At 43.4% G+C, this 20,605-nt stretch overlaps 1 protein-coding gene across 4 annotated transcripts in view; it reads left to right on the top strand.

Annotated features, from left to right (window-relative positions):
- Positions 1-20,605, top strand: part of Sh3kbp1 (SH3 domain containing kinase binding protein 1) — a 336,423-nt gene that overhangs the window by 71,962 nt on the left and 243,856 nt on the right. Inside the window, exon 1 of one of the 4 annotated variants that reach the window (XM_047536038.1) lies at positions 14,817-14,934. The exons of the other annotated variants lie outside the window; for them this stretch is intronic. Coding sequence (XP_047391994.1) covers positions 14,884-14,934 — 51 coding nt within the window. The 5' untranslated portion in view covers positions 14,817-14,883. Of the gene's footprint in view, positions 1-14,816; positions 14,935-20,605 lie in introns of those variants that run through there. 4 annotated transcript variants of the gene reach the window in all.

Here is a 20,605-nt window from a genome sequence, read left to right as displayed (position 1 = left end):
AAGTTGTTGAAAAAGCCCATATAAGGCCCCACACAGGACCTGGTCTCCTGATCCAAACATGTTTGAAGGGGAAAAGACAGAGGAAGGGGGTATGACTATTGGGAGCAGGGTTACAGTTTATGGTGGGGAAGCCAGGAAAGGCCTCACTAAACAGTGACTTAAAACTTGAAGTGAGGGAGAGAGCCTTTCAGGAAGTGAGGAGAGCATGTGCAAAGGCCCTGAGGAGAGAAAGTCCCTGGTATGTTGAAGCTGCAACAGAGATCAGTGCCCCACTGGAGCGGGGAGATCCAGGGGTGAGTGACAGGAGATGGAGTTAGAGGTCACAGGGTTCCAGATGGGCCACTGTGAGTGAGGACTTGTGACTGAGTGAGATGAAAAGTAATTAGAGCAGTTCTAGCAGGGGAGTAATGGGACAGAGATGTTTTAACAGGTTCCCTCAGGCTGCTATGTTGAGAACAGAATGCAAGGGGTAGGGTGGAAGCAGGGAGAACAGTTTGGAAACAGTTTGCAGGAATATAGGGAAACCAGGAAATGGCAGTGGGAACAGTGAGAAGTGGTCAGATTCTGAATATTTCTGAAAGTAGAGCCAAAAGGATTTGCTGCTGAGACTGGATGTGTGGCAAGAGAGGGAGGAGGGAAGGACACCTCTCAGTTTTTTGTGCTGAGCACTGGGATTGGGTGGAGGATGTGGTTCAGGAGTTCAAGGGCCTGGTCCAGGATAGAGATAGAAATTTGCACAGCAGCCAGGGACTGTGGTGTGCACCTATAATCCCAGCAACTTGGGAGGCTGAGGCAAAGGGATCATGAATTCAGTGTCAGCCTTGGCAATTTAGCAAGGCCCTAAGCAACTTGGCGAGACCCTATCTCAAAATAAAAATATAAAAAAATGACTGGGGATGTGGTTCAGTGATAAGGGCCCCTGGGTTCAATCCAGGGTTGCATAAAAAAGAAAGCAAAAAAAAGAAAAACAATTTGCACAGCACCTAGCTATTAGCAGGCACCTAGCAAGGCTAGGATGACTCCTTTTCTTACCTGTCACCCCATGATGTGAGATCATGTACGTAGAACAACTTAGAATGCTGTTTGGAATATATTAATCAGTCAACAAATATTAGCTACTAATATAAATATTAAGTCATGCTGAGATACTATAGAACTCCTGGTGTTTGGGTACTCTTGGATGCAGATACTGCAATGGAGTTAGGAGTACATGTTTTTTGCAGGGATAAGGAGGGGCAGGCAGAGCCTCAGTTAGCATTGCCCACCAAGGAGCTGCTGAGCAAAGATTGCCGTGTAGAAGAAAGTGGGAGGTGTTGGTCAAAAGGTACAAGATAAGATGAACAAGTTCTGGGGCCCTCATAGACAGCATGGTGACTCTATATGCATAAAATAATGCATACTATGCATTTATGCATTGTATAGTATTTGACATTTGCTAAGTAAGTAGATCTCAAGTGTTTGTGCAACAAAGAAGAAAACTTTGGCTGGATGTGGTGGTGCACACTCTTAATCCCCACTACACAGGAGACTGAAGCAGGAGGATGGCAAGTTCAAGGCCAACCTCAGCAACTTAGTGAGACCCTGACTCAAAATAAAAAGTGAAAAAAAGACTGGAGATCGAACTCAGTGGTAGAGTGCCACTGAGTTCAGTCCCCAATACTGCACATGTGCACACACACAGAAAAAAAGATAACTTTGTGAGGTGGTAGTTCTATGTTAATTAGCTTGATGGTAGTAAATATTTCACAATATATATTAAGCTATAACATTGTACACCTTATATAAAGACAATCTGTGGCTCACACCTCAATAAAGCTGGAAAAAGAATGGGCAGAAGTGGCCAGGCCCTAACACCCCTGCTGCCTGGGAAGAGCAGGCCTCAGCTAGAAGGAAAGCTAGGGCCTATACCAAAGGTGCAAGTTGGTCCTTGCAGGGCCATCTGGGCAGGATGCCTCTAGGGCTGCTTAGGAGACATTTGGTTTCCCTTTAGTTTCTTAAATCACAAGGCGATTTGAAATAATGTATCCCCATACCCAAGACTCTGGGATAAATTTCATCCTGTTTGTGTTTCTCAGGAAGGTGGGATAAAAATTCTAAGGGAAATGGAAAGAGAGCTAAGCTAAAAATGGAAATGTCTCTTTAATGTCCAGTCACACACTATACCAGTACCCCCCCTCCCATGAGCGCGTACACCCTCTCTTAATTTTTTGTGGAAAGAGGTGCATGGAGTCAGCCCGTTTTCATTCTTAGTTGCCTATTCTGCTTGTCAAGAAGGAATGAACGTTTCCTTTATTTACATACTTTCTCTGGGACCACCAGGTTTTTCTCATAAAGACCAACAAAGAGATGATATGTGTTTGGGATCCTGGGTGCAAAACAAGATGGGCTTGCCTGAGTTTGGAAGCCTAGAAGTTGTCTGAGCCAAACCACATCCTACCCTGGGTTTCTGGAGGCAGGTGGTCCCAGATGGAGACTCGGAGCCTGAGCAACCGTGTGAACCCTGCTCTCCCCAAAGCTCCAGGGATATGCTTGGTATGTGGGGACGCCCTGACGACTATGTCCTCTTAACACCAAGATTTTCTTCCAAGAAGGCCACCCAGCTCACTCGTCACCAATAAAGGTTGTGAAACTGGTCTGATTCCAGTTGTGGTTGTGCTGAAATCAGCTGTACAGTGGCAGCTGCACTGCAGCTCTTGGGAAATACTTTCCTAGCTGTAAATCAAGGCCCTCGTCAAGACCTGAGAAGGAGAGTGCAGATCATTAGTATCAGCACAGTGGGGGCTAGGTGAAAACCAAAGAGGGGTTGTTTTTATATATAATGGAAGAAAAAAAATTAAAATTGTATTTAAAATATTTACTAAATGTACACTTTAGGTATGTTTATATCAAATATAATTGGGATTGATGAAGTGTTAAAATGTGAGCATATTCTTAGCAGGGCTGTACATGTTTGGACAGTATTTCATTGTCTACAGCACTGTGGGGTTTGCTCTTTGACCAGATATGATTCATAGTAAAGAAATAACATCCAAAACCAATAGGGACAGATTATGGGCAAAAGATACATTATAGCTGTTTAAAACCATAAACATTATCAAGCCATAGCTGTTAAACCTGTAGTCATGCTATAATGTTGGGAGCTTCATGGGCATAGTAGGAAGGGAATCTGGTTTATTGCTGTCATTTTAATTGCAGTCCAACAGCCTGGCATATATATACAATTCAGTCTTTAACTGTTTCTCTCAGCTGCCAATCATGAGTGTGTGCACAATTTTTTCCCCTAGCCTAATCTTTATTAGGCCTTTTTTGTTTTGTTTTTGAAGCACTGGGGATGGAACACAGGACTGTGCTCATGCTAGGAAAGCACTCTACCATTGAGCTATCTCCCTATCCTCTTCCTGCCCATCTCATGCCCCTCACCATCTCTGATCTTTTCTTTTTTTTCTTTTCTTTTCTTTTCTTTTTCTGGTACTGGGGATTGAGCTCAGGGGTACTGTACCTCTGCCACTAAGCTACATACCCAGTTTTTTTTTTCTGTTTTAGTTGTAGGTGGACATAATACCTTAATTTTATTTTTATGTGGTGCTGAGGATCAAACCCAGGGCCTCACACATGCTAGGTGAGCACTCTGAGATACAACCCTAGCCCTCAGCTTTTATTTATTTTTAATTTTGAGACAGGGTCTCTCTAATTTGCTGAGGCTGGCCTTGAACTTTCAATCCTCCTGTCTCAACCTCCTGAGTTGCTGGGATTATAGGTGTGTGCCACTGTGCCTGACACTTAAAAAAATTAATTTGTTTAATTTTCAGTGCTGGAATTGAACCTAGGACCTGTACATGCTAAGCAAGCATTCTACCACTGAGCTACATCCCCAACTCCCATGATCTTGAAATTGGAATAATTGCCAACCTGCTTATTAGAAATACATCTGCCATATGAAAATAATTTCAGATATTGTGTGTTAAATGGGCAATTACAACATGAGGCTCTGGTGGCACATATTGTGAACTATGAAACAATTTTCTATATGGAGCATGTCAGATTTTTGTGGTTTCAAATGTTGAAAAATCATTTTTTGTGCTTATTGATATTTCTTCCAGGGACTGCTCTGTTATTTGGTTCAAAAGGTCACATGACAGCTTATCTCTTTGGTGCATATAATCCAGGCAATTATAGTGTGATCTTCTGCTGTCAGTGGTGGTTAAAAATCCATATACCTTGCTCCTTTTTTAGCCTCTGATGGTTTTTTATTCAATTTAACTGGTCCTTTTATTTTAAAACTTGAATGGGTTCCATTAACAGATATTTTAAGGTGACAATCAAGTCTTGGGTGCTGCCAACTTTAAGCTGAACACAGTCCCCAACCCTCAAGCTAGAAATGAAATCTAATTTCAGGCCTGTTGCAATGCAGAGATGTAGCTGATTTGTAAACAGCCCTTGTAACAACGTGGCATAGTTGACAAGCCACACTTCTCTGGCAGGGTGAAGTGTATTATCTAGCTGTCTAAATGGTGACCCTGATTGCAATTCCACCTGGGGTGCATCTCACAGCCACCCAGGATAATTAAAGCCACAGACTCATCATTGGTAGATTCATCCCATTTTAGACTTATTACAGTCAAACTTAGGCCTGTCTTTTTCCATTATAATGAAAGCCAAAAGAGGATTCACTTTACTAAAAACTATGTCCTTTTTTTCCTTTTACTTGGAATGTACAAGTGAACATTAAAGCATAAAATAATCAAAAGTTACTCTCTTTGGAATGAAGCTTACTCTAGGGGCATTCTTGGCCTGTGGCATGCCCTGAATTTCCCGGATGGCATGGTCACTCAGGTTTCTCTCAAATCCTATAGCCTCTTGCTTGTCTGTCCTGAGGCCAGGGATCGGTAGGTGATTCGTATTGACCCATTTCTTTCCAGAGTGGCTAGAATGGTCTTATGCACCTAGAAGAAGCATGTGAAATATTCATCTGGTTTAACTGAATTTAATATGCAGTCCTTCAGATGAGTCTGAAATTTTGCAGTTATTTAATGGTTCACTTTTGAATAGCATACCATTTACTTGCTACTAGGTGAATTATTTAAGTAAAAAGGGAAGTTCTTTCTACGAGGTAGATCTTACAGACTGGTGCTTTCATTTACATATGATTACTGATTATATTAAATCAGGAACGTGGGTAAGAGGAGTGGCAATCTAAAGGTTTAAGATGTCTGGCTACTAGGGTTGCATAATCTCTTACAGTCTGGGGTCTGGCACAATTGACAAGTCGTAGTTCTTTTCAGGGTGAAGTATGTATCTAGCTGTCTAAATGGTGACCCTGATTGCAATTCCACCTGGGGTGCATCTCACAGGCACATGCATTTATAACTTTCAATTTCCATGAATATTGATAATGATGGTTGGACATCAGTTTAAAGAACAATGTAATATTTTATATGTATTGACTTATAAACATACATGTTTTTAAATAGATTTATTTTCTTTTAGGACAGTAATTTTTCTATTTTAATTTCATCTTTTTCTTTGACAACTGAAATTTAATGATGTATTGGGACAATTTACATTTTTGCAGAATAGTTTCTGAAGTATCGCCAAAATGTTGGCTGTTTTTGAAAATCCAGGTGATCTCTGTAAAATTATTGATCAAGATCCAAGTGTTGTATACATAGTTCAGTCTATTTATATTATAATATTCTTTTTCACCATGGCCACCTACTCCTTGATTTTATAATATGAAATGTTACTGGACTATTAAAATATAGAAGAGTATAAGACTATAACCCACACCTAGCTACCCACCACCTAGTTTTATCAAATGTTACCATTTTGTCATACTTCTGATCCTTTAAAAATAAATAAGTCGACTTCTGCTTTCAGCTCAGAGATGCAGAGGGCTGCAAACATGTACCTCCCACGCTTCCAAGAAAAAATCTGGGCAGACTGGAAACTAACAGAGAAACAAGTTTGCAGAGTGAACAGCCATTGCAAAATCTGGAGGAATATAGGTTCCTTCTGAGACATAAGACAGGACCTGAGCATTTGCTTACAGGGGCAGAAGCCACCAGATGCCATAGAAGTAGGTAGGAAGATGACGCTAGAAAATGTGACAAGTTGCTGGGGGCCCAGTGTGGGCTGGCTTGAGAGTGTGAAGCTCCTGGGGACAGCAGGAGTGGTGGTGGTGGTACCCCTTTGTAGGCTTCTCCTTCAGGAGCCCCACCTGGCTTTCATAGGGAGGATTGGAGAGAAAACTTATGATACTGGCTCAGGAACTGCTAGGAAATCTACTCAAACCCTGTCCCTTGGGGAGCAAAAATGCTTATTTTACCAGGCAAGGACATGGTGTGAGGGCAATGGTGAAATGTCACTGCAGCTGGGTGAAGGCAACTCACCCGCCCCCACCCTACACCCCATCTCACTTAAAAGAGTCTGCAGGGAGCTGGGCTCAAGCAGGAGGTAGACCGAGAACACTGGTGGTGACTGCTGCAGCTGGAGGGTGGGTAGGGGATGACACACGATGACTCTGGACCTGGAGGAGAGGCAGAAACACCTGTGAAGGCTGCGGTCCCCAAGACATAGGCCTGCTGCACACTCTTGAGACTGTGACTTAGAATATTAGAGAATTATCCCCAACCCCCAAAAACATGCCAACAGGCCTCCAAGAATAACAACGATGAATTGCAACAGGGAGCTCTTCAAGAGACAGACTTGTTCTGGGGAGCAGTAAAAAGGGAAGCCCCAAAGCCCAGAGGGGACAAAAAAAAGATCACTAGAGGAATTTGAAGTTTCTGATGTCCATAGGAATAATAAACCTCTACACAACCCTGTGCTAAAGGTGCATTTTGCCCCTATACAAAATATCCAACTTTCAACCAAGGATTACAAGGCATGCCAAAGGGCAAGTCACAGCAGTCTGAGGACACAGTCACTGGGACTAGATGCAGATATAACTGTTGGAGCTATCAGACCATACACACATACATAACCCAGCTCTGTCTACTGTACCCTTTAGGTATCAGGTGCCATTTTTGGAAGGGGATGAACAAAGTCTGAAATCTGAGAGAGCTTAAACTCTAACAGAAGACAGAGAGCATAACCATAGATGAGTGAAAAGATAATTATAGACAGTGGAACATGCAATGAAGAAATACAGGAGGGGAAAGCACAGAGTGGCTGGTGGAGTGTGTAGGCTGTTTGAGCTGGAGTCATCAGCTAAACATCAATCAGGGAAGGTGACATTAGAATTAACATGTGGATGATGAAGAGGGTCCTACCATTATTAAGAGTCACCCAAACCGAGAACAGCAAGTACAAAGGTCCTGAGGCATGAACAAGGTTGGATTCCCTCAGTATGATATTAGTGCTTTGGAAGGTACAAGTGCTAGGGGCACATTGCTGATAACAGCAACCTTGCCACTGTGTCTTTGTCATGGCTAACAGAGAGGAAGTGGTGGGTGGGTTTTCTCCCACTTACATAATTCTCTTTCTTTAAATACATGTAGGGATTACCCCTCTCTCCTCCCATTTTGGGAGGCAAGGAGAATCTATTATGCCTAATTTATAACTGCTTCAGGACCTGGCACGAGGTGAAAAGGCAGGTGAATTTGCAATTATGAGTAGATTCTCCATTTATCCAGTAAAATTGCATTGCCTCTCTTCCTAATTGTAAAGAATGCACATTAACTCAACTACTACTCTGTGCTTTTATTCCTGTATTACATATGGGAAAACTGAAACCCAGAGAGGTTACCTGTCTTGATGGCGATTGAAAATCTATTATAGGTTGACCCTAGTATTTGAACTCTGGCAGCCTTACTTCCCATGACTGCACTGTGAGAACTAACTGGAAGGCATTGTTGGGAAACAGATGGGAAAAAGACCCTCACTTAGTTCTTAGGAGGAAAACTGGAAACTGAATGTAGTCATTGAATTCTTAGGGTAACTCAGCTTATGTTAAAGCATTGGCTGGTGAAACTGCCTAGGGAAATGGATTTAATAAATACATGTTGAGTGATGAAGCACTTGTTCATTTGTCACGAGGTGAAAATGGGTAGTTTAAATAGTTGCAACATCCCAATTCCCTCTGCTGTCTTCCTGCTATGAATGTTACTATATAATATGAACGCCGGGATAGCAACGTTGTCTGGCATTTCCCTACCCAGAACATTCTGGAAATCAGTTTTTGTGATCTCAGTAACTGTGAAGTAATTGGTACCAGTCTACTGTTTAGTAGCCTGCATTTTTTCACCCGCTCAGATGTTTTCCATTCTTTTTCTGTAGTTAATGCTTATGCTTTGAGAAGAAATGAGGCCTGGTGCAGTGGTTTACGCCTGTAATCCCAGTGATTTGGGAGGTTGAGGCAGGAGGATCATGACTTCAAAGCTAGTCTCAGCAACTTAGTGAGGCTGTAAGCAACCTAGTGAGACCCTGTCTCAAAAGAAAAAATAAGAGGGGCTGGGGATGTGGCTTCGTGGTTAAGTGCCCTGGGTTCAATTCCTGGTACCAAGAAAAAAAAAGAAAGAAAGAAGAAATGAGGCATAATATAAATAACCATATTAAGGACATGATTGTAGAGGGAGAACATTCCATTGGATGACAAGGACGATTATAGGCCAGGGTGTAACTCAGTGGTAGAGTGCATGCTTAGCAGGTGTGAGGCCCTCCCTGGCTTTGATCCCCAGCACCGTCAAAAAGAGGAAGAAAAAAATTTTCCAAGTACCTTTCTTGACACACCAAAAGGCTGAAGAAGATACAATCTGGGTGGAGTGTTCTCTAACTAGCTTTAATAATTGAGCACCTACTGTGTGCAGAGTTCTGTTATCATTCAGAGTTCTATACCATTCATGGGATTATATACTAGGTGAGAAGAACAGCAAAGCTGTATATAAGTGCTTCCTATGGACCAAAGAAGTTAAGTAACTCGCTCAGGGGAGCCCGGATTGTCAATGCCAGAACTGGATTTGAGCCTGTGGGTAGTTTAACTCCACAGTCTGTGCTCTCTCACCCCTAATTGTACTATGGTACAGCATTGTCTGGGTGGCCTCAGCTATGTTAAAAAACCCCAAACCAGATGGTAATTAATTAGCAGGAGGGGGACCAAATCTGCCAGGTTCTGAGACCCTGCTGGGAATCTTGGCAGAGCTCCGTGATAGGATTCTGTGAGGTTTTTTTTTTTTTTTTTTTTTTTTTAAATATGCAGCCACGTCTCAATTGAAACCACGACTTCCTGTGAATACCTTATGATGTTATTTGAAGAAGGCAAATAAGCATATGAATTTTTAAAAAGTTTCTTCAAGTATATTGATTTTTACGAATGGATGCAATTAGTAGTTCTCATTAGTTCCAAGAAGTATTTATCCTGGCATGCCTTGGTTCCACGTAAAGCTCCTTAATACTAAAAAAATTTGCAGGTTCTGCTGCTTTGACTCTCTAGGACTTGAATGTGGCTGATGACTTTAAACATGCGCAGTAATCCAAGTGTTGATGTTGCCAGCACAAATGGAAAAATGTATTGCTTTAATTTAAAAAACAGGCCATGTCTAGTTTTTGACTCCCTTTACATTTAACCTGACAAGTTATATTTTCTGGGAGAGCAGGGAGATAGGGAGCAGGATGGGGCTTTTGCCTGGGGATGTAGCTCAGTGGTAGAGCACTTGCCTTGAATGTTTGAGACCCTGGGTTCCATCCCCAGCACTGCAAACAAAACAAAACAAACAAACAAAAAACAAAACCCCCCAAACCCTCAGAAAATATTTCACAATATGCCTTTTGATGGTATACTCCGAATTGTGAAGTAGAAACAAAGAACCTGGATTCTGAAGCCAGATGGTAGTTATAGACCAAGCTTCCCTAACTCTAATGTGGCCCCTCCTCAGGATGCAGATTGTGATGGAGTGGAGGGGGGCTGGTCTGGCAGTGGCTGGGTATGGGGAAGCCAAGATGCTGCCATTCTAAGAAGCTTCTAGTGGATGCTACTTTTAGTAGCAAGGATTGCTGACTTTCCAGATCCCACCCTGTGTCTCAGGCTGTGTGGATCACTGGAATCTCCAGGAGGGGTTTAAACATCTCCCAGTGCCACATCAGATCCATTGAATTAGAGACTCTGGGGGTGAGGCCCTTAGGTATTTGGGAAAAAATAAAAAAGAAACTGAAGTGATTTAGAAATAAAACTGCCTGCTTTGTTTATTGGGGGCAGGGAAAGGAGTAATGACAGCTTGGCAGACTTCATAGTAGGAATCAGATTGAGATGTTTACAGACAAACTTTCTGACATCTTAGGAGCTTCCTCTTTGACCTAACCTCTGTGAGAAACCTCGCCAGCCACCCCTCCTGGGAGGGGAATTGTGGAGTTTTTGCGATTGTGTCCAAACTAGCTTAAATCAGGGAGTGTGGAGAAAAAGTACTTAATGTTAGCTTGCTGGCCTGCCTAGCATTAGATAATGTCTGAGAAGGCTCACGGAGCACGTCTAGGGAAGCTGGGGCCCCAATATGGAAAAGTCATGATTATGAGGTAGGAGTTGGAATTATGATTGTGAGGAAAGTGTCATTTCAGCTCTTTCTATGCTCCCACGTTTGGGGTTTCATTCCAGAGGTGTGTGGAGGGTCAGGACAACTGGAGAGGCCCCTGGGGCTGTCCCTGTTGTGATGAAGCGTCAATTCCCTGTGGGGTAGCTCCTTTCAGAGTATGATTTTTTCTTTTTTTTTTTGATAGCAGAGACTCCTCTACTAGTGGCTCTTTAGCATTTCCTAAACCTCACTGTTACTTTTTTCCTGAGGTCAAGACACCTTGTGGGAACTGATATTTCCAGGTTTGGCTCCTCCCTCTTCAAAACCAAGTGTTTCCCATTGTCGCATCTGTGCCTTTCCTTACCCCAGCTCCTTACATTGTGTAAGGATGAAAAAAACACAATTGGGGGAAAAATGTTGTCCACTCCTTCTCCTCCCTCTCTGAAACGTATACAGTGGCTGGGAGCCACGTTGTGCTTTGTTCCCAGGAACTTGTGCCCCTGAGAGGGTCCAAGCAGAGAAGCAGAAGCTCTAAGGGTGAGCAGCATGAGGAGTCTTTGCTAGGGTCCAGTTTACACATTATGGGATCTGGGAGAATGCTGTTGTCCCCTGCTGAGCCTGCAGTCACTGTAGGACAGTGGTCAGTCATGGGCAAGAATGAGGACACCTGGAACCTACCTCTGGCTCTCATACCTCCAACCTCCACGACATAACTGAACTGCGGGAAAAATGGGTACCCTCCCCGAAAAGAAAATCAGAGCAGTACAGTGGGCACTTCTGGAGTATCTACTATGTTCCAGTGCTCTTCTAGACTTTGGAGGTGAGCCTGGGGACAGCTGGAAACATGCTTTTTGCACCTATTTTGTGGATCCGGTATGGTAAAGGGGCATAAAGGGAGGGAACCTAAGAGTCTAAGGCAGGTCAATCCAGTAAAGAGGATAGACTGCAAGAGCCACCAAGAAACAGTGCATTGTGAGCAGAGGCTTGGAGGGGCAGGAGCAATTTTATGTGCATCTGGAATTCAACCTTGCCCAGGGAGTAAGATGGGAAGTGGGGCAAAGCCCAGCTAGGAGGTCTAGAGATCTTGCACCTGCTCCCAAGGAACTGGGACTCTAGGGATAATGGAGAACTGCTGGAGGAAGGATTTAAGCAGGGATAGGGGATTGTAACATAAGATGTGCATGGAGGAAAAGTTCCTCCAACCTGTGACCTCTCCTGAATGAGCCCACCTGTATCTACACTGCTTTTTTTTGGGGGGGGGGTGTACCAGGGATTGAACCCAGGGGCACTTAACCACTGAGCCACATCTCCAGCCCTTTTTATTTTTTGAGACAGGGTCTCGCTATGTTGATTAGGGGCTCACTAAGTTGCTGAGGCTGGCTTTGAGCTTGTGATCCTCCTGCCTCAACCTCCTGAGCTACTGGGATTAAAGGCAGGTGTCCCCATGCCCAGCTTCCCCACAGCTTTTTAAAAGTTGTTTTATGAGACCCACCATAAAATTTGCTCAAAGTATCCCATTCAATGGTTTTTAGTATAGTCACAGAGCTATGTAACCATCACTACAATCTAATTCTCAAATATTCCATCACCCTCAAAAGGTACCTTGTGCCCATTTGTAGTCACTCCCCATTTTCTGTGCCCAGCCTAAGCAACCTCTCTGTGTAATTTCTCCTTTTTCTTTAGCAACAAGGGGAATGTTTTTGGTGAGTCTATTATTTACTTTAAGGAGTCTCTGCCAAATCACAGACTTTTCCTCTTGACTCCTCAGCTGTTGCTCAGCCCATCCCCGTCAGCATACTTTAGACTGCAAAAAACAGAAACCTGTCTGGGACGGTCTTAAACACATGTTTGTTACCTCATAATTGGGAGGCTAGAGGTAGGGTAGTGTAATGAGCTGTTCAGTGTTACATCAGAAACCCCTGATCTTGCCCCTTCTCCTTCACAGTGACCTTTGGCAGTAACTTCACCCAAGGACTGGCTTCCCTTGGTTGTCAGATGGTTGTAAGATGACAACCATTGGCAGTAGGGCCATTTGCTTTCTTGTTCACAGCTTGTCTGGAGGAGCAGTCCTTTCCTGCATTGTAATTGAGTGTGCTTAGTTTCTGTTGTCCACCTAGAACCAGTTATATGCTTAGAATTTGTTAGGCTGCCCTTCTGGAGCTGGGAATGGGCTCCACCAGGGAATGGCGGGCACCTATGACCAATAGTGGGTTCTTTTAGGGAAGAAGGAAGGGAGCTGGCTCTGCTGGGTAGGCAGCCAGCAGTGTTCACTGAAGGTTATTGGATTGTTTGAATCTCATTTTCCTTTACTTGGGGACCTTTTATATGTCAAACAGGCAAGGGAATCCTCTGACTTTGACCTTATCATCTATGGGCAGGTAGACCCCAGTCCCAGTTCATCCTGGTTGGGTGGTAGTGGGCATGATCAGTGATCTTAGCAGTCTTAACAGTAATAATAGTGAACTGTAGGCACCATCATGGGAGTTGACATCTGCCACAAGGACTGAAAGGTTCGATGCAATGAGCCCAAGAATCAGGACATTTACTAAGCCTGTTGGTCAAATTGTATGGGTTTCTGGCTAGATGAACCAATTCTACCTTAACCAAGTTGTACCGAAGAGGTTGTTCATGAGTTGAACCGAGAAGCCACCTCTCTCCCTCTCCCAGATGATCCGGAAGATGAAGCTTCCTGGCCAAGAAGACAAAATGGCCGTGGTTATGGGGACCATAACAGATGATGTGTGTGTTCAGGAGGTGCCCAAACTAAAGGTGTAGGCACTGCATGTGAGCAGCTGAGTCTGCAGCCACATCCTCAAGGCTGGGGGCTAGACCCTCACCTTTGACCAGCTGGCCCTGAACTCCCCCAAGGGTTGCAGCACAGTCCTGCTCTCTGGTCCTCACAAGGGCCAAGAGGTGTACCTGAATGAGGTGGACTCATTCAGGAGAGGTCACAGGTTGGAGGAACTTTTCCTCCATGCACATCTTATGTTACAATCCCCTATCCCTGCTTAAATCCTTCCTCCAGCAGTTCTCCATTATCCCTAGAGTCCCAGTTCCTTGGGAGCAGGTACAAGATCTCTAGACCTCCTAGCTGGGCTTTGCCCCACTTCCCATCTTACTCCCTGGGCAAGGTTGAATTCCAGCAAGGCTCCTGGGATCCCACACAGCCACACCAAACCCTATGGTGTGGAAATTTGAGCACACCAGAGGCTGGAAATTCGAGTGCACCAGAGGCCGGAGGGCCAGCCATGGCTACGGAAACTAACCCTGGATCTTACTGGCTCTTACTGTTAATAAAGAGATTTTGAATTCTGGAAAAAAAGAGCAATAATACTTGTATACGAGCATTTTTAAAACTGACTCAATATAAATTTCACCAATTCAGGAGTTTCTCATAATGGTCAGATAATGCACTGAAGTTTACCTTTGGACAGTTAAATAGTGTGGGCCATATTGGGGGTGGTTATCATTAACACATGTGGGAAATAAAGTCACATTAGAAAAACTTGTTTGCTTTAGGATAGAAATATTTGAATGGAAGTACACTAATAGTAAATAGAAAATCACTGGTGTCTGATTATTATGTTAGTTCCTGGGAATCTCTCCTTGGGAAAAAAAATTCTGGTTTGAATATGTCAGTAGTCCAATTATGATATGAACTTGAAATTAACAAATATGACTTTCTTTCAAGTGTAATTCATGCTTCACTGAGCCAAATAGACATTCTGCCAGTTGTTAGGACTTTATTAAATTCTGCTTCATATGTAATAAAAAATCAAGGTAGGCCTCTGTTGCAAAGTAATTTATTTGCTTATGAGCTGTGTTTCAGAGTCTATTTCAGGGCGAGGTTTGTCCACATGTAAGTAATGAGCGTTTGCTGGTGCAGCTCTTAATGGTGAGAACGGATGTTGAAGAAAGCAAACACCATATGCCCTTTGTTTCCCGTGCATGTCTCCTTCTGGAGGCCTGGGTGGAGTGTCTCAGCTGTCTCAAATAATCTCCATTTTGCTGTTACTGCAGACTCTGCGGTTCTCCAACTCTCTTCTCTCTGATGTTAATTATAACTTCTTCCTAATTAAGTGGCTCTTCCTCCTTTTTGGTCAGAAAGGTTCTACTCTCTCAAGTACCAGAGATTGGATTAATTTTGAAAAATGAGTTTCACTTGATTTCTGACAGGCGCAAGGGCAAAGGATTAAAAAAAAACCCCACCAGTGTGAATGTGTAGTGGGAGGGGCAGGCGGGTTGGGTATGGGACAGGATGCTTAGAATAATTCTGCTGCCAAGTGAATCAGAGAGGCTTGCAGTTCTCGGAGAGCACAGAACTCACTTCTGCCTGGAGTTCAGACAGTGAGCCAGAAATCACCATTTCTTACTCCACAGAATGGAGGTTTCGGCAGTCAAAGCCCTGAGTGCCGTGGACTTGTCTGAGAGTGTAAGTAGGCCATACATCTGTTTTGATTGCTGTTATGTCTACGTCTTTTGTAGCCTGTTGCCTGACTACCTCGTAGGCCAGGAGGGAGATGTGATGGGGGATTTGGTCAGTTCTTCCGAGAGAGTGACCAACATCATTTTCCACTTGGACCCAGGTCTCAGTTTTCTTGCTTGTGGCAAAAGGGGATTTGTTTTCCCAAGCCACCCTCTGGCTTCTGCTGTTGAGTCTCTTTTGGTAGGCACACTTATCAAGAGTTTGAGCAACCCCATAATCTGGTTTGTTCTCTTTCTCTGGCTGCTATCTATAGCCAGATGAGTTTTCTCCAAGGGGCATTGCACACAGACAGCTCTATCCAGCCAAACCTCTGGCAGGTGTCCATTTCGGCAGTGAGGGATCCCTATCTGGGTTGGAAGCAGGTAACATTTCTGAGGCAGCTGGTGGATTTGAGAGTCTGGGATGAAGCCAGGTGTGGAAGCCAACTTTCCTGCGGTGGGAAGAAATAAAAGGGGAGGAGGTAAGAATGAGATGGGAGGCAGGATGGAAAGTCAGCTTGGGGTCTGTCAAGAGCACTTTGTTGGTAGTTGCCAATCAAGGTATCAGGCCAGGCCCAAATCCCTACTCAGCTAGCTATATAGCCTTGGACCACTAACGAAAATCCCTCCAAATCTTCTTTTTCCACCTGAAACTCTCCATTGCAGCCCTTCCTAGGACTGCTAGATATTCGAAGAAACGAATGTGAAAGCACCTGGTACTCGGTTGCCTGACTCGCCCCTACTCCTCCTTGTACAGTCCAGTCTGTAAACTCAACAGCATGCTAGGTTCTGTGAGGAGCCACCAGTGTTATTTGATCCAGCTTGTTTCATGATGGCCTCAGAGGCTACCAAGTTCTCTCGGTTGGTATCATAGGTTTGATCTTGGGGTCAGCCAGTTGGCCTTGTTTAAGCCCCTAGCCCAAGGTTGTTTTAGTTGTGGCCAAATGATAACCCCATCAAATTTGAAAAGGGAGGCAAAGTTGTGTGTGGGTCATTCTTATAACACACAGATACATTTGAGTTAAAGATGCTGGGGCCTGGGGCCCTGAGTCAGGCAGCTGTGTGGTGGGCTCTTGAGGGAGAGTGATAATTCAGAAGAGCCATTTCCCATTCAGCATTGAGTTTCCAAGGTATAAACACCCATATTGAGCTGACATGAGGGAGAAGAAAAAGCAAAGATAAACCCTGATGCAAACTGCTCGGCCATTGATCTGGTTTCAGATTCAGAAGTAACATGCAGGGCACTGTCACGTCAGGTCATTTCAGTTACCCCATTTGTGCATTTAGGCAAATGCCGGATATATGGATCAAACCCCAATCGCCTTTCCACTGGTGTGTGTGTGTGTGTATGTGTGTGTGTGTGTGTGTGTGTGTGTACGTGCGCATGCACACAGGGCACTTTTTGGAACCTGCCTTGTTAATTAACTTTACTATGTGTCTTATATTCGCTAACTGTGAGTTAATTGCTATTAATAGTATTCCCTTGCCAGTCACAAGTGCTCCCAGGCCTTTCCCCAACTGAATTCCTTGTATTCCATCTCATATTTAAGCTCAAGTTGTTTGCCTTTAGCTGCCATGACTCCTCTATACTCGTGTATCAGCGAGTTCCGCCAGTGCTATTTTTCATCTTTGATTTTGGAGCAATTCTATGACCTGGACACTTGGTTCATGTATGATGATTTAAGAGTTTCTTTCATCTTAACCAGCAGCAAAGCAATGTATCACAGTGAACCAACCCTCAGCAGTTTTCTGTTGCTCTTTGTTGAAATCTGAGTCCTTTTCCACAGTCAGCTGGGCCTTGTTTGGTTTGACTTCGCCTGCCTTTTCAGTCTTATCAGAGTCACCTTCCTGCTTGGACATTACCTTCCACCAATGCAACTTCCCACCCTCCCCAGCCCTCACTCTGGCCCTTCCTGCCTTGAGACCAGGCACTCGCACTGCTCTCTGCCAAGAATGTCCTTTCCTTGGTGCCTGCTGTGGCTGGTTCTTTCTTCTCTTTCAGTTGTTATTCTGAGCAGGCCTCTTGGGTCATCTTATCTAAAGGGACTTCCTCCAGGTTATGTTTCCTTTCTCCCTTCTCATCACATCACCACACTTATTTCTTAGAGATTACTCCTATCATGGCCTGTAAATATTTTGTTGACTCATGGATTTACTTGCTATCTCCCCCACTAGAATTTGCAACTGTGGGAGGACAGGGGTCTTGTCTGTTTTATTCTCACTGTATCCCCAACCCCTAACTCAGTTCTAGATTCACAGTGGATGCTCAACAAATGTGAGTCAAGAATTGCTTTGGGGGCTGGGGTTGTGGCTCAGTGGTAGAGCACTTGCCTAGCATGTGTGAGGCACTGGGTTCCATCCTCAGCACCACATAAAAATAAATTAATAAAATAAAGGTATTGTGTCCATCTACAACTAAAAAATATATATAATATATATATACACATATGTGTGTGTGTGTATCTATCTATCTATCTATCTATCTATATATATATATATAAAACTTTGGATAATTCAGTGAACTACTTTTAAGTAGTTTGTGGCTGCAAGCTGATAAAGATAGTCCTGTCTTTCAAGCCAGACCTTCCTTGTCCCCAGTCTTATCTGTCACTGCTTGGATGCTTTGGGAGCACTCCAGACCCCAGGACTCTGTTACCCTCTCCTGGCAAGCCTCTGGCCGCTATCCAGAGTTACCCTTGAACTGTTTTAAGCATCATTTTTTTGTTGTTCTCAAAATGAAAACCACCTGCCTGCAAAGCGATTTGTGTAAAACAAATGCCCTATTTCTTTACTGAGGCCTTCTTCCCCTTCTGCCTTTCTTCACCTCCTGCCAAGAATAATGGGAAAAACCCTATTATCTTGGAAAGTGGTTTTCCCTGTGGTTGGAATCCAAAGTTGCATGATTTATCACCAAGCATGCTGGGATGAAGCTTTCCCCTGCCCTGCTGGCCGCTCTCAAATGTTAGTGGTTTGTTCTCCTTGGAACTTCAACCAAGTCATGTGATGGGAGCTCAGCCTTGGCAATGTCCTTCTCTGTACATTTGCTTGAAATTTTCCTTCCTACTGGTAAAGAACTAGCCCAGGGCACCATATAAATGGTGGCAGGGCTGGAGACAGTGTCTCAATAGTGCTCTGTGGTTGATGGTTCACAACTTCACTGAGACCTTATACCAATTCTGGAGAGTAGATAATGTTACTCCTACTTTAGAGATGACAAAATATAGACTTATGAAGGTGGGGTGACTTGCTCCCAGGTACATAGGGTTTTTTTAAAAGTATTTTTTTTTTGGTACGGGGCATTGAACCCAGGAGCACTCAACCACTAAGCCACATCCCCAGAACTTCTTATTTTGAGACAGGGTCTAAGGTGCTTAGGGCCTCACTAAGTTGCTGAGGCTGGCTTTGAACTCACAATCCTCCTGCCTCATCCTCCCAAGCTGCTGGGATTACAGGAGTGTGCCACCATGCCCAGTGGTAGATAGGTTGTTACCAGCCAGGATGACAATTCAGGTTTCTCTAGCTTTCAAGTAAGTTTTTTGTTGGTGTTCTGAGTGTTTCTTAGGCTTTTACAACAAGCATGTTCTGCAGTTAAAAAGAATCTCTGACAACCTAGTCCACATGCCTATATGTGTACAAATATATACATACATAATCCTGAAACAAGTTTCCTGTAGTTGTCTTCTGTGTGTGTGATGCCCTCTTGTATTTCCCATTCCATTAAAAAAAAGTTGGTCAGGACCTTCTAAACTGATTACGTGGTCTGCTGACTGATGGCATCCCAGTTTGAAAACAGTTTGTAAAACACTACCATAGGTAATGTGCAAATTATGCTTATTTTGTCTAGAAGCTTAAATGGAGTAATCAACTCTAAAGTTTTTTTATGGCAATAGAACATGCATATATAAAATGCACATAAGAGTACAGCTTGTTGAAGTTTCACATACTGAGAATGTCTGTGCAGCCAGCACCAGATCAAAACACACGCTGCTGCTTTCAGCTTCTTGAATCAAGACAGAGGTATGAAGGAGAACTCTCCAGAAATGGAGAGTCCCTCAATTAGTTCTGAATTATGCACATAGAGTTTACTTGATAAACCTCTCTTTGTGGAGGTCCATATTTTGTTGCCAGTGAAGGGACTTGACTAGAATTTTAGATCTCATAACTATGGAAGGAGTGGAATACAGCTTCCTGAATGGCCATCAGAAATTAGTACAGCTGGGTGCAGCAGTACACACTTGTAATCCCAACTACCGGGGAGGAAGGAGGATCACGAGTTTGAGACCAGCCCAGAAAGCTTAGTGAGACCCTGTCTCAAAAAAAAAAAAAAAAAAAAAAAAAACAACTTAGGGATATAGCTCTGTGGTGGAGTACCCCAGGATTCAATCCCCAGTTTACCAACCCCCCCCCCAAATAAAAAGAGTGAGAGAAAGAAAAAAATTGGCACAAAAGGATGACTGAGGATGTGCCTGGTAAAATTTGAACAAGGAGGAGAGGGCAAGGCCCCACAGTTCAATGTAGAAATGTTTAGGTATAAGAATTTATGGTCCTAGTAATTGAAATCACCTCTACTGTGGGCTTAAAGAGGAGAGGTGGGGAGAAGGAGGAAAGGGGATTTGTGATTAGAGTCCCAAGCCCCTAGAAGTTAATGACCATCTGTATAAAATAAGAAACATCCATCTCTCCTGATAAGTATTGACTTTTAAAAAAATTGTTTTAGCATACTAAATTAAACTACTTATTTCTTGGTAAAAGGTATAGATACATCTCAATATAAAAGCAAGCCAGAGTAACTTTGCTTTTATAATGTATGGGTTCTTTAAGGTGGTCTTGGTGGACACACTGTACACAATTCATTTTAATGGGATGTGAATAGAAATAAGATCTAATACTATAACGTGTTTTTAAACCTTGAGTGCTAAGTTATACACTTTTCTTAATTAGTGCCTTCTGTGAGTGTCATTATGCATAGTTAACTTTTAGTCTAGCTGAAATAGCCTTCCTGAATCAGGGACTTTGGGATAATAATAAATCCTTTGTCTTTTTGGTTAGATAAGCTCTAATTCATTGTTCATTTTTATAAAGGGGACTTTTAACTGTTACATGTTCAGTATGACTTTCCTGGGTGGGTATTCTTGACTTCTAATGCTGGATTGCAAGTTTGTGTTTAATTCTGAACAAGTCATGACTGTGTTACATGTAAGGAAAGTCTTGAAATAGGCAGGTGTGGTGGTGTTCTCCTGTAATCTCAGTGATTTGGGAATCTGAGGCAGGGGAATCGCCAAGTTCAAGGCCAACCTCATCAACTTAGATCTTGTCTCAAAATGAAAAATACAAAAGGCTAGGGATGTAGCTCAGTGGAAGTGCCCCTGGGTTCATTCCTCTCTAACCCCCCAACCCCCAGTCTTGGAAATTGAACACACTGTGAAACAAGAGGAGGAATTCTGCTGCGGATGGGGAGTGGGTGTATGTGACTGACTGTTATTTTCTCTGCACCCAGGGTTGTGCCTGGGCACTAAGGATTTGCTGAATGAATGGGAATGGGATGGGAGAAAGAGCTATAATCATAGCTGGCATTTATTAAGATTGTACAGTGTGCTTTGCCTCTTTCATCTGATTTAGTCATCACAAACAAGCCTGTG

Source organism: Sciurus carolinensis, chromosome X (genome assembly GCF_902686445.1).
Source record: "Sciurus carolinensis chromosome X, mSciCar1.2, whole genome shotgun sequence".
Taxonomy (NCBI): domain Eukaryota; kingdom Metazoa; phylum Chordata; class Mammalia; order Rodentia; family Sciuridae; genus Sciurus; species Sciurus carolinensis.
This window is presented reverse-complemented; position numbering and strand designations above follow the sequence as displayed.